Genomic DNA, 15,134 nt, shown 5'->3' on the forward strand with positions numbered 1-15,134 from the left:
TACTCTAGTTGCTAGGCATCCTAATGGCATACGTTCCTGGGACTGCACTGTGCTGTGTTCTATACACACAGAACTTGTCAAATACATTATTGAAGTGTAGACAGAAGAATGAAAGTAAAGTGATGGAAAATCTCAAGAAGGGTCCAAAAATAAGAGATTAAAAGCATCTTAAAACATTACGAGAGCCTTCAACAATTTCAAGTAAAGCTTGTAAAAGATTAGAGAATTAAGGTATGAACTCCTTACTTCATTAATAGCCATGTAACTAGAATGCTAAAAAATTGTGATGTTTGGTACCAAAATTATTAAAAACTTAAATCACTGAGCTGGTGACTGGGTATGCAGAAACAGAGTCTATGGGAAGGGCTAAGCTAGCCTTCAATTGGAATAACTTCTTTTCAGGCACTAAGAACAGTTCCTAAGCTAATTCAAGAACCTGTTTACTTAACATTTGACAAACTCAGAGCTGAAATAAAGCATGAGTAGTGTCTTTCCTTCTGCCTGTGAATATGAAATTGTGAGTATTGTTCCAAGAGTAGTTCCAAGATCTTAACAGAATAAAATGACTTTTCATCATTGTGAGACTGTATCTCCTTTTGATTATCAAAGCATTATTTCTAAAGACTAAATTTCAAAACAAATACTTTTTTACTTATATATCAGTCACATTCAAATCCTTAATATTTCTTTACGTTTGTAAACTAAAAATAACAAAATAACAAACACAAGGTGAACATGGCTTGCAAATGTTACCATCAGGAAGAGTACAAACAGCAGCAATCATCAGCAAAGCAGCAGGTATGTACTATTTCCTCCAATCATTTTTATCTGCATTGCATGAAAAAATTACAAAATGCTCAGTTTTACATGTCGGAATTAAAAACTCCTTTATATCCAATTCCAGTCTGACAAGCATCGTTTGTCATAGTGCAAAAAATTATGAGGCTCGTAACCATAGAGGGAATCATGACACACCAAGAAATGTCACTGAGACTGAGGATGTTTGCTGCAGGCACTTAACTGTTCTACGTCTGTTAGCTCCAAGACTGAGAGCAGAGAGCAAGTGTAACACCTGTTTCAGAGCTGAATAAAATCTTGGGTTATTAGCCCATGTGGTGATCTCAGCAGTAGGTTATGACAGCCAGTTTGCTGTTGTCCATAGCTAGTTTTTAAGGGTAACTTAACAAAAAGCAATTGAAACAGAACCTTTTTACAATTGCACAGAAATTAATGGTAAACCGTTTCTCTACTGGGTGGCCCAGCATGAAGAAATAGACATTTGTGGCAGTATAACAACCGTATTTGCAAGTGTCCCAGAGGGGTTGCCTTATTTGTGATATAGAGAACCACGTTTTTCTGCAAAATAATGAAGTATTTCAGGAAACATGAGGAAATACTTTTCCCTTGCCTAACTTTGGGTTTAGTTACAGGTTTTAGGGTAATATATCCAAATCCCCATATATCCTTAGAGAATTCTTTGCCACATAAAAAAATTAATAAACTAGTTTTGTAAAACAGATTTAAACACTAACAGGAGAAATACTAAATTTTAACTTTTAAGTCTAAATATCATTATTGTTTAAGCAGAGACAATAAAAATGTCTACTTAAAAATCAAACTAGCAATAGCTATGTAGACGAAAGTTCTAATCAAAGTCTGCATTTGTTTTTAAAGAGTCATCAAGTGTATAGAGACAACTTCTTCTGACAACAAGTCAGACCAACTAAAATATGAAGTTGCTAATGAGGGCTGGATCACAGAATTGCATGCTGCCTTCTGTGAGGCTCAAAGCCGTGCTTACATGAAATGAACTCTGTGCTCTGCTTGGGACAGGAGTAAACGTCAGCAGATCTGAAAACATCCTGCTTTCAGAATCCTATCTGAAATGCCAGTTACCATGCAAAAAACAAACAAACAAACAAACAACAAAAAACAAAACAAGAAAACAAAACAAAAAAACCCCAAAACAAACACATTTGCTTTAATAGCTTCATTAAATGCTGTGTCTTGTTACAGATTCATGAAGCACCTAGCAATTGATTTTGAATATAATTCATCAGCTGAATCCAAGTGGTATTCCAGTGGCATCTTGAGTACACTTAAGACTGGTGAACATGCTTTTCCTTCCTGTATAATTCATCACTGACTCCAATTATAACCAAACATTCTGACTTCAACAATTCAGCCAAACAATTATAATGAGAATGCAATGGCTAAGTCCGCTGGGATGAAAGAATAAAAACAATTTCACTTGACTGTACTGGTCACAGGACAGTTTCTCTAAAAAACACGCCGGCTAAAGAAGGGAGAGAAATATCAGAGATCACTTCTGCTCTTGGGTTTTCTTTTCCCCCATAATTACTATCACCTTTACATAACAATTGGTTTTTGAAGAAAAGTATGTTTAAATTTATGATGACATAAATACTTTTCCCTTATTTTTACTGCAGAGCAGTTTGTGACTGTATGCACTCACTTCTCAACAGAAATCCTGAGAGCATGTCAGCCTGCCACGAGGTGATCTTTCTACACAATCCACCTGGGCAGATTTTAGAAACTATCAAAAAAACTTTCCCTTCACACGGCTACAAAATCACATTTATTAAAGTATTCTCCACAGCAATAGAGAAAAAGTCATACAAACCTCCCACATATCTAGCAACACCTCATCAGTCTCCCACAGAGAGCCAAGATAACATTCCTCTTATTTCCACTACTTAGCTAACTATCAGAGGCATTTTTCTATAGGAAATCCAACATTTGTTTCTCACTACATGTTACTAAAATGTAGAGGCTATGCTTTCAATGTCATCTCTGCTACCATCTCCTCTTCTGCTGACTTTCAGAACAGAACCAAAACCCAGGCTTGTGCAGTAACACCTACTGATGATAATGCTCCTCTTGTCTGATAAAATATTTACGTATTTAGATTTACATTTCTAGCTACTGGGTCCTCCCTGAGCCTAGGTGTGATCCCTAACTGGAATTCAACACTTTTGGCTTTTAAATTTGATCTTAAGTGATTAAGACTAGTAAGCTTCAGCTCAATACATAAAACACAAACAAACAAAAAAATAAATCAAATATTATGACAAAGAAGAATCTGATGGACAGTCCATAAAAATACTATATGAAAAGGCCAGCAAGCTTTTATTGTTTACTCAATTTCATGATAACAAAAGCAGCCAATGAAATTATCAGGAATCAATTAAAAAAACAACAGGACTTTCTCCTCATGACATAGTGAAATCCTAGAGCCTCTACCAGAAATGTTGTGGAAGCCAAAATTTAAGAACTGGTAAAACTAGGGTTATAAAACAAAGGTTCAGATACAAACCTTAACTAAGAAAGTGTTTAAAGCAATGGTTACTGGAAACAAACAGGGAGTGAGATCCTACTTCTATTTGACCATTGCTGGGGACAGACTCACTAGGCAGACCTTTATACAAGCCCAATTAACAGCTACAGATCAATTCTGTTTCACAAGGACAGATGATCCTAGCAAATTTCCAACACTGAAAACGGCAGAAGCTACAAACAAACTTATCACAGTCTGGGATTACACCTTCTTCAAAAGGCCAGGAAAAAGGTCAGGAGATACAATCTTGCAGAAATATAATGCATTTTTAAAAACAGATGTGAAAACCCACATGGGCATTTCAACAGAAAAAAGTACAAAAACCTAGACTGACTCACACATCCAAGTCATAACCAAAATCTACTGCAATGGGAGAAGAGCTGTGAGCTCAATTCCAAAATCCAAATATGATGCAAATTTCTGAAGATTTTAATTTTTTACTTCCATGTAAAAAATGTGCGAGTTTTGTTAGGTCTCTGGAGTATTTTGGTAGTTATTCATAAAGTGTATCGGGATCAATATTCAAATCTAGAGCTGCAGAGATGACAGAGATTTAAGCTCATAAGTGCCGATGAAGAATTATCTGAATTATTGTCAACTTGAGTGTTAACAAGCTATTGCAAAAATGTGGGCTAGTACTTCATGTGCTGAAAGATTCAGGCACCCAAGTCTCTATTCAGAAGATGACCATTCTTGTGAGAAATCACATCATGTGACAGAGAGTTTTGGAGAGAAATTTTTAACAGAAAACCCTGTAAGAAATGTAATCTGAGGCTTTAAGCTTTGCTCATCTTTCTAATCTTATTAATTAATGCAAACCACAAGTACACTTGCAAACAGGAGATGAAAACAAAACTATCTTACACCTTCTGGTGTGATCTGATAAATATGAGCATATACATATTTACCATGGAGCTTTAATATCCAAGGCCAAGCTGAAGAGGGCTCTGAGCAATCTAGTTTAGTTGAATACGCTCCTGCTCATTGCAGGTGGCCTTTAAAGGTCTCTCTCAGCCCAAACTATTCTAAAGTTGCCCATGATCCTGCAAGTGAGCACCACTGACTTGGTAATGTCTCTGTTGCTACAGCAGAAACTAATTACACCAAATATAACAAGATCTGTTTAAAAAGAGCTTACATTGTATGCCATTGTGGCTATTACTAAAAGCTCTTCTGGAATCTTACTAAGTGCTTTGGAACAGTTCTTGAAGTTTAAGCCTAAATTTCTTAATGAATGTTTATATTCATGTGCCCTAATGCCAGCACTGTCTTTCATCTAGACTAGATCTTCTTGTGTGTTTCAATTAATTTCTAAAAAATGTTTCAGAGTAGGCACCTCCAATCATTTGCATTTTAATCTCCTTTTTGGTTATTTCTGTATCTTTAAATCACTTCTTTCAAAGATGGTTACCAAAGCCCTGCAAGCTCCTGAGTTCAAACTAATGGGCTTGGATGACACAATGTCACTTGTTTAAAACAAGCATTCCAGATTTGTGAATCTCCCACAATGCAGAGCAGCAAGACAGGCATTTTTATTACCAAGTCCATGAGTTTGTGTGTCAATTCTTACGTTACTCTGGAAACCACCTAGTTTTCTTACTGAAACATGTCTGGCTCAGGAGTAATGTCTTCACCTCAGGTCTACCTTTTCCCACATGTTCTGTCTCTCTCCTTTTACCTCTACAATCAAGCTCAAAGCATTTTCTCATCCTAGGTGAGCTACAACTCATCTCCAATTTTTATGCCTTAATTCAAAGTACACAAAGTTCTACTGTCCTTGATAGGTTCCCAGTTTTTAACAGTTAAGGCACCCATTTCCTGTAACACTATAGGTCACCTTACATACTGTAAACTCACTACAATGACTGAACTGCACATATATGAAAGACACTGCATAATATAATAGTCTACTTCATTGTCTTGTGCTTCTGCAGGTTGAGACAGATATCTATCTGCCTCAAAAGCAAATTATGAGTGTGCTTTTGTTTAATGAAAAGACTTTTTTGGCATCATACTTTTGTGAGCAAAATTAATGTATATAAGTTGTGTTTTGTTTCAAGATGATTTTATCTGAAATAAAGCTAACAGTTAAAATAGTGTCCTCCTATTTATATGGAGGAGTTTTTCAACTCAGAACAGGTTCAAATCCAAAGAGCACTTTATTTAGACTTAAATTAAGGTTCATTTAAATAAGGTTCCCCCTCTGACCCATTTCTCCAATATACCTTCAGAATAATGAACACAACCAGTGACATGCATATTGACAGCTCTCTTCCAGTTTGCTTATGTATTATTAAAAAAAATAGGAAAAAAAGCTATCAGAAGGGGACACAACACTTAATCTAACACAGTCCATCTAAAAAGGGAGGGCAAATGCCATATATTTAAACACACTTGATAAGCCATCTTTTGAATAACTGAGAAACAAGTTACCCATCCAATCCTTTCAACCACTAGCTTTAATTTAACTATAACTGCCCTATCCCCCCAACCACTTCACTGTGCAGCTCTCCACAAGGAGCATTAATCCACTCACCACAGACAGAGCCTCGCACTAATCTCCTTAAATGTGGTCTCTCGGGGAGGTAGCGGTATTTGCATCCAAAGATACTGAGGTTTGACGTGTGATCTCCAAAGAAGCGGAGCTGGCGGTATCTCTCCCCACAACGGTAACAGAAATTAGTGTTACACTGTGAACAGGTCATGTGGTCACACCCTTCGGTTCTCTGGATGTGGATCTATATGAGCAGAAGGAAAAAAGAAATATTATCTTTCCCCCCTTCCCAAGCACAGGAAAGCGGGCACTACCCAGGGCAGTTCATGTGCCAGATGAAAAGAAGCTGCAAGCAACCTCCTGCTAAGTCAGTATTTGCATTAATTAATACTGCAGCTGGCTGAAGACAATAATGGCTTTCTGAGGCATGTTTCAGAGCATTAAATGCGAGTTCTACTGTTTCCAGATTCCCATTTCCTACATAATCCTCCTCTTTTGTTTAAATGCTCTTTATATCAGATGAGAATTCTTGTCCTTACTGAAATTTTGGTTTTATTGCTGAAGTAGATCTGCTAGCAACAAACTTTATTAGAAATAAAAGCAACACAGTGAATATAATTATGAACTCTGTTTGACCCCTACACAGATGGGTTTCCCACTTAGGCCACCTGTGGCTCCACTCCCTTTTCCATCACAAATTGATTTGGCATTTTGTAATAAACACCAGAAAGACACTGCTGTTACAGAGCATGATTTGAGAACCATGGATGCTTTTTCCTTCTTAAAAAAAAAAAAAAAAATCCCCAAACTATACGTGGAATAAAAAATTACACCAAGCTTTCATGATACCCACAGCATAGAATGAAACAGGGCTGCCCCAGTTCTACAGCCATCTTTCTACTGATTGCCTGCATAAATAGTTCCCCATCCTGCATTCCAAGACCACGTTTCACAGTGGAATGGTAGATAGCCTAATAATTGAAGTTGAAAGTGATGCTTGGGGATCATCTATTTTAACCCTTAACTCCAAGCTGGGATAACCCCAGCCATATCAAATTGCTTCAGGTCTTATCCCACTAGATTAAAAAAATTTCCAAGCATGGGTATGTCACAGCCTCTTTGAGCAATCTATACCATGCTTCACCATCCCCCCGGGAATACTTTTTTCCATTACATCCAATTTGAATTTCACCTGTTGAAACTTGCAACAGATAAATCAATGCCTCCTGAAAATCCTATACTTACCTACACATTTTTATTTTGCAGGGAGATACAGGCAAAGACATGGCATGACCACTCAGTAGCTCTGCAAGCACCAGAGACACTGAAAGCTCAGCGAGCTCCAGAGAAGCTCATGACTCCTGGGGTATCTGACATTCTTGAGAGGGTCAAATGCATTTGTTCTTTGCTCTTGATCAGGGATGATTTGGGCTCTCACCTTGTTTGCCCAAACATCTACTGAAATTGGCACTTTATACATGTAACAAAGTGATGCTTTCCACCTGCAACACTCTTGGTAAGAGGTACAAAGGTAACAGTAGTTCCAGATACACCTGCCAGCATCCCTGTGCCGCAGTAGTCAGAATTTACATTTCTATGCTTTCAAATACTGCTTTTATACAAAAGAGGGGAAAGCCATTCACAAAAGAGAGAGCTGGGCTATTAAAAACAACGCTTTCTAGTGGGCAAATATTCTAGTAGATTTAAAATTTGTCTGACCAAGCAAAGATCCCCCTCTACGCCAAGGAATTCTGCAGTATTACAGGTGTCCTGTTTTCCTGAAGCACCTGAAAAAACACCATTGCTGATGAGCTTTATAAGCCACTTGACTTCAAAACTTTCACAGTTAAGCACTGACAGCAGGCAAAGTGGAAAGAAAAGTCTACCCAATATTATACCAACTTAATCATAACTTTAAAAAATATACACTGTTTTTTTCCTAATAGGGACATTACATTGTCAGTTTGACTTCTTCTCAGGTTACATGTGAAAAAAATGCTGACCCCACTTATGGAGCCAGTTTGTTTACTGTAATTCCTCAAATTAACTTGAAATGAAATGAAGGAATTTTAATAATGACTTAAAGTATTTTGACAAATTAACTTTAAAATTTATTTCAAATTAATTTTTCAGGGGACAAACTCTGTCCGCAACTATACAGACTTTTGTAATTTAAAAGGTAATTTTCCTCATCTGCTGATTCTATCTTAAAAATGTAAATGAGGGAACTAGATTTTGTGACTAATGAGAATTAACTGGGTGCTTTATTTTCTTTTTGAATCAATACTGTTGAATTCTCCTCTAGCATCTCTAATTTACCAAGCCAATTAAGTTACCATCCATCCTCACTGTAATTCTGTAGAATCCCAGAACTTATAAAAATCCTAGATGCAAACCAAAATTACTTCACATTTCATAAGTAAGTTAATTTTTATTGGTAGTAAGGACTTCAAGGAGATGACAGCAATAGCCTTTTATGTTCCACCATTCATATCTTTCAGAAGTATCCACCTCTTAGAAACTGCCTGCCATCCTCCTACCCATGCTTTCCTAGAAGCCTCTGAGCTCCAGTTAGTCATTCATTACTCCTGAATAATTTGTCAATCCACTTGTTTCTGCCCTAAAGTCTCCAGACATACTGTCCTCTTAAAACATGAAAGAAACTGATAAGGATTTATTTTCTTACAGACAAATACTGCAACTATATGCACTTCATGTTTGCTTCTTCAAAAAGCAAACCATAAAAATATTTTAGTCAATACCCATCTGCACATATAACTGTCTTCAAATGCCGTCAATCTGGAACAACCAGCTGTACTTGCCTATACCACTTCATTGCAAAAACCTTCCTTTTTCCAGTGAGTAAATACTCAATTAAAGAAACAAAGCAAAAAACCCCACAAACCTTAGATGCAGGGTTTGGACTCCCTATCACATGCTTTGCAGACTGACAATGCCAGGTGAACTTTGTATCATTTGGTCAGGCAGCTTTCAAGCCGAAGACATGACATCTCACCAGATCAACTTCATCTCCGGTTCACATGGGCATGGCTCCGTGCCCTCCAGATAATCCATTGACAGGGATGGATTACAAATCCATAGGCTGAGAAAGCGATCGTGGACGGCTCAGATATCACGAGCGCTCCTGCTGCACTGACGGCACCGTGGAGCACAAGAGGCAGCCGCGGGAATGCGCGGGGCCAGGAATGCCGCTGGCTGCGGGAAGCTGCGGCTGTGCAGGGCCCAGTGCCGTGTGACTGCAGGCTTCCCCCTGCAGCACAGAAACTGCAAGCCCAGTTTTTGCCTCCATGCATTCAGTCGAAGCTACAGGCTCCATCCCGCACCCACGACCTGCTCAAAACCAAAGATGTGCACTCACCTTACAGGAAGGTTTCCAGAAGCCATCCAGAACCCCAAGAATAGCTTCCAGAACAACAGAGGTGAAAACTACACACCAAGGGCAAACATATGCAGTTTGGAGTCTCAAGTAGTCAACTGTGCACAGCGGCTATTTTCAGACCCTCCTTTTACCCCTTCTGGATATTACATGCCCTCTCATAGAAATCTTCTAGGGAAATCACAGCCGAGAGTTCTGAGTATGAGTGGCCATATCTCCTCCACCTCTGAAGAAAACCTGTACAGCTTACATCTTTGTATACAAATAAGGACCCTCCTCCCTCCAGAGGATGAGAATTAATTTGCAGAGGGCTTCCAAAAACTATGCCCTAAACTATTTGATAACTCTTACATGAATCAGAAGAGATAAGAAGTACACACTCCTTTATATGCATTTACATGCTTGTTCTTAAATTTCTGCTGCTGTTCAAAGCCTTCTAAGCTAGAGCTCCTATGTGGTATTTTCTCAGATAGTGTTGTTTTGGAAATTTGTGGTAAGATAGCACCAACATGCAGTATTTCCTTGGTTTGCTGTACTGTAAAAACACTTGAGGAAACAAAAGCATTTTGTTGTAAACATACCAAGAAATTGTAAAAAATAACCCCTTAAAACAGTACAGGGGAAACACAAATAATGTTATAGATTTTGGCAAATGACATCTAATAATATGTAGCAAATTTGCACTTATTAGCCAACCTATTCTAGAACAAGACTAGCACTTTTTGGACAAGTCTTGTTAGGAAAAGTGTTCTATATACTGACTCTCAAAATAGTGTATAGTAAATTTGGAAAAGGGTCTATTAAGAAAAGAAGTCAAAATAAATTCAAGATACAGTTTTAAAGAGTAGTGTTTTTCCGTATTTCCATACCGATACACAGTCACAACATGAATTTATAATTAAGCATTTGGACAGTGTGTAACATTTTTATTAACTTTTGCAAACACGTCTTGGAGAGACCAGGTAAATATAAGCTATTCCTATTAGATGAGCTAAAGCTGTGTCCAACTACAGGAAAAAGTAGTCAAGTTTAAGCTTATCTAACAGTCCCAGCTATATTCACATTATAAAGGATTATGTTCTTTCAAATCACTTATCCAAACCACTGAAATACTCATATTTGCCTGAGGATCTGTCTCTACATACACACACCCTGCTAAGTGTGTTTTGATTTTTCTCCCCTGCATGCCCAGACAAGATAACGCATTCGATTTCTCCACGGTACAAAAGAGTCATGTATGTATGCATCTGTGTGTATAAATAATTACCTCCAGAAGGTATCTGTAAAATATGGTCACAGTTTACACTAACACACTTTGGAAGTTACCAGTAATTTACGTATTACTTCAGTAAAGAAACTGTGCCGCTACTTAAGTTTCTACCTTTAATTTCCACTCATTTCAGTTTTTGTGTAAAGATGAAATACTAATAGCTTTAGACACAATTTAATATTGACTTTCCCTCAATCTGTTTGCCAATTTTGGCTGCTGCAAATTTTCAACCAAAATATGAAAGAGGTTAAAAATAAAGTGTTTTCACCTGAAACATTGCCTCTGTGGACGTAGAACATGGATAAATCAAATAGTGTGTTGTAAATTATTTTCTCTGTCACTCTTTATTTTATTTGGAAATAGGACTATCATCTGATTCAATGCTATTTTATATACAGGTTTTTGAGGGAGGGATGGATGGGAGAGAGAGGGAGACAAGTATGAGATCTCATTCCCCTGACTTCAAATTGGTAACCGTCAGATTGCTTATCCCCACGTGCCCAATACCTACTAAACATTTGATGAAGAATACTGCTTAAGATACATTTTTTTTAACTAACTGCTGGCTAAGAGGTACTTTTGATTACTTGCAAAAGTACTAGATTCTAGATTTGATTTAAAAATAAATTGAGATTGTAGGCAGGAAGAACTTTCTCACTTCTGAAGAAAAAAGTATCAAGAGTTGGGGTAGCAACAGAGTTTAATAAAAAGTTGAATTCCCTCTTCAATAGTCAATTACAGCACCAAATTACCAGGAAGGACTCTGCAGAGGTTCTTTTTCTGTGCTAGTTTCATAAATTTCCATACTGCCTCCCACCATGTAGGATGTTTTATTTTCCTTTGATTAAGAAAAAAACCCTCAAGTATATATAAATTAGCAGCCAAACTCATGCAACTTCATGCTTCAGAAATAGTAATAAGCCATGTAAGTTTCAGGTGTTCAGCCTTTTCTTTTGAAGATGGTGAAGAGCTGAATATTTAAACGTGGCATTTTAAATTTTTATTTATTCAGGCCATATGTTAGACTTAGCAGTTTTAGTTCCTTTCTCTTTCCACCTATCAGACTTCACTCCTGTTTTATCCACATTCGCATTTTTTTGCTTACTCCACTTTCTGAATTATCTGGTCTATTTATTCCAAGTTACATCATTCCCATTGTCATAAAATCTGAACCTGGACACAAGTCAAACAATTAAAATCAAAACACATATTTCTTCCCACTCTAAAAGGAACAAAGTATTTTACTTTAAGACTTCCCAGAAAGTGAACATTTTTAGAACTGACTCAAACCTATCAACTCTTACCAAAAGCAAGCTGCAAAAACTGTTAAAAGGTCACACATGTACAGGAGGAAGGGTAAACAACCAGCTGCTGATTTCTGAGCTTTCTAATTTTGCTCAGTGTTTCGATATCTTTCAGTTTCAAGTTATGGCATCACAGCCATTTCTTTCTCAAAGACCAAAATATGGAGATACTTAGTAAATTGATGATAATTTTCTTATTTTCACAGTGTAAGGCTCAGAGTGTGACATATACTTTGTATGTTTATAAGTAAATCTTCCCATTCAAAATTCATTTTCTATGAAACAGTCCAGCTTTGACTAATCTGTTGGCAGCTGTGAAAAAAATAGTGAACAAATTTAGGAGCAGCCTTCATTAAGGGCAACTGGGGCAGGGGTGTGCAGGGCTGTTGCATCTCATTTGAGTAGTGGGAAATACTTCTAATCCCCGAAGGGATGAATGACATTTTTAGGATGTGGAATTGCATTTCAGTGTTGAAAATTAATAATGAGAAAGACTTCAGAGAATCATCTAGGTTGGAAAAGACCTCTGAGATCATCAACTCCAACCTTTGATGGCACTGTCACATCCAGTCATTTCTTGAACACCTCCAGGGCTGGTGACTCCATCACCTCCCTGGCATATTTAACAACCCTTTCTGCAAGGAAATTCTCCTGATGTCCTGCCTGAACCTCCCCTGGTGCAGCTTGATGCTATGTACTCTTGTCCTGTCACTGGTTGCCTGGGAGAGAAGAGGCCAATCCCTACCTGGCTACACCCTCCTTTCAGGTGGTTGTGGAGATTGAAAAGGTGCCCCCTAAGCCTCCTTTTCCCCAGGCTAAAAAGGAGGCTCGGGGTGGGGGGGACACACCTCAGCCACTCCTCATAGGACTAGAGCTCCAGACCCTTCACTAGCTCTGCTGCCCTTCTCTGGACTCACTCCAGCACCTCAGGTGCCCTCCTTGAAGTGAAAGGTCCAGAACTGAACACAGCACTCAAGGTGTGGCCTGTGAAGCCACCTTGAGGTATAGCTTGTGAAGAAGTAACATTCAATCTTACAAAACTTATGGTTTTGCCAAGTCTTAGTTTCCCTTAGTTAACTAGTTGACGGAGTATTTCCAGCCTTACTCATACACTGAATACACTCAAACTCTAGAAAACCTGACAAAGGGCACTGTATTTCCCCTAAAGCTTTCAATTTCTTTAAAGCTTTCTTTTACGATTAATTTATTCTGTAATTAATTAACAAAAACATTTCTAAGATTCTAAGCATACATGAAAGCCCCCTCTTAATTTCCATAATGTTTCATTTACAGGCAGATGTTCTGCAGAATCAGTGCAGGAACCAGCAAAAAAATTTGACCTGTTTTTCTCAATAGGTCATTAACAAGAAACTGCACAGCAAGTTTGAATCCATTTCCAGTGCCGAGCAGAAGCTACAGATCTTTATTTTAAATGTATATTTAAACAGTTTGAAGCCACTACGTGCAAGCCAAGGGAGAGCAGCTCACCTTGCATTTTGGACACTTCTGGGCATTCCTCTGCCCGTGTTCGATTTCGTTGGCCCAGTGACGTAACAGCTTGTCTCCCTTCTTGTATTCTTTGCAGTTAACGCCTTCATGCCAGGGAGAGTGGCACTTGAAACACCAGACAAATTGGCAAGATGGACACTGGATCTGTATAAATGAGAAAACACCACACATTTGCAAGCTGGGTGCTGATACAACTAGAAAGCCTAGGTTTTGAAACCACTGCTTTCCAATTAAGAGAGCAGCTGCCCAGCACAGATGTAACATCTTTTGGAGGCTCTGTTTTTAAAAAAACACAAGAAGTTGTGGAAGCTAACTTGTTCTTTTCCTTTTTAAACAACAGAAGATACAGAAGTAATTGCTAAAGCTGGGAAAGGCCTCAGTTGAATGAAGAACAAATAGCTTGGTTTAATCACAGGCACTACTTCCTAAAGTGATTGTGTGGCTCAATCGACAAAAGGCAGAATCCAGAAAGCTTATTCAATTACCTCTAATACATTTGTGAGAACACCTAAAAATTAGCTGTCAGTTTTCAGTGCAGTGGATCTGTCTTTTTCTAGGAAAAAACTGCACTGCCAAAGCGATTACAGAAAGTACTTGGTCATCTGAAGGGGCTCTATAGAACTCTCCATGGGTTATGAAGCTTATATTAGAAATGGTCCTGGGAAAAAGGGCCATGAGCAAGGCTCTCATCCAAGAGCCACAACTACCAACGGGAAGTCAGGCACCTCCTTTTGCTCTTGATTGCGTCAAGGCAAGTCGAGGCTGTGCCAAACAGCCCACTTGCTACAGACCACACCTAATAGCAAAACCCACAAGCCATATTCAAATGGAGAAAGGATCTATTCTTTCCACTCCCTCAGTTTTAAATCCTTGTGTCAAACAGGTACCATCGTCATCCCGTCTTCTTCCACAGCTTGCATATTTATTTTTTCAGAAAAGCTAAGGCAGCTGCTGTATTTGCAGGAGCAATAAACAGAGGCACACTGCAGCTGCTTATCTGATGAAAGACAGGCCTCCAACCTGGATCATGACTAAGGAAAGCAAGAACTAGAAGTCACATTAGACTCAGGCACATCCAGGCTCTTGCAACATGTTCACTTCTGCTGTGTTTGGCAGCAAAACATCTCAGCCTCCCAAGCAACTGTTGAGCCCTGTACACCACTTCCAGTTGCAGTCCATGTCTGGCACTGCCCTGACTTTGTACCCAGCCAAATGGGAGAGACTGAGGAATTCAACCAGCCAAACCAAGGGGTTTTGGTTTTATCTGTCTCCAGACTTGGTTCACCACCAAACCACAGAAACATCTGTGCATGGTGTGGGGGTGCTTCTCAGGAAACTACATCCTAGAGTGTAGTCACATGTGAAGTCCCCAAAACCTACTTCTCAAGTTCTCACTCCCATCAGTGGCTGTGCCCTCCTGTTGGGTCATGACAACTGGTGCTATGCTTCCCTGACTACAATTAAGAGTCCAAAGTAGGTACTCTGGTATCCCTTACATGTTTTGCTGGAGCTAGCCAAAATTATTTACACATGCAATCACTACATCTTATTTAAAGGGAAACGACACATTAGGACTGAAACATGCATTACAAACATTATTCATTTTTACCTGAAAACTTGTCCAAGGACATGATAACGTATAAAACAAAAGCAATACAAAATAGTGCCCTTCCTCAAATATAATAAGCCAGTGGCCAAGATACTGAACCGGTGAAAAGATACTAACTTGCATCTCTGCCTTCCAGATGAATTCTCCTAAAAAACAGTTTAAAAGAAAGAAAATTTCCTGCTCCAAGGAACGT

At 38.5% G+C, this 15,134-nt stretch overlaps 1 protein-coding gene across 1 annotated transcript in view; it reads right to left on the minus strand.

Moving 5' to 3' along the window:
* Positions 1-15,134, minus strand: part of RNF217 (ring finger protein 217) — a 66,045-nt gene that overhangs the window by 12,680 nt on the left and 38,231 nt on the right. Inside the window, exons 3-5 of the mRNA XM_058419796.1 lie at positions 13,312-13,476; positions 5,851-6,096; positions 5,691-5,700 (exon numbers count right to left, since the gene is read on the minus strand). Of these exons, the coding sequence (XP_058275779.1) occupies positions 5,691-5,700; positions 5,851-6,096; positions 13,312-13,476 (421 nt within the window). The remainder of the gene's footprint in view (positions 1-5,690; positions 5,701-5,850; positions 6,097-13,311; positions 13,477-15,134) is intronic.

The sequence above is a fragment of the Hirundo rustica genome, chromosome 3 (genome assembly GCF_015227805.2).
Source record: "Hirundo rustica isolate bHirRus1 chromosome 3, bHirRus1.pri.v3, whole genome shotgun sequence".
Taxonomy (NCBI): Eukaryota; Metazoa; Chordata; class Aves; order Passeriformes; family Hirundinidae; genus Hirundo; species Hirundo rustica.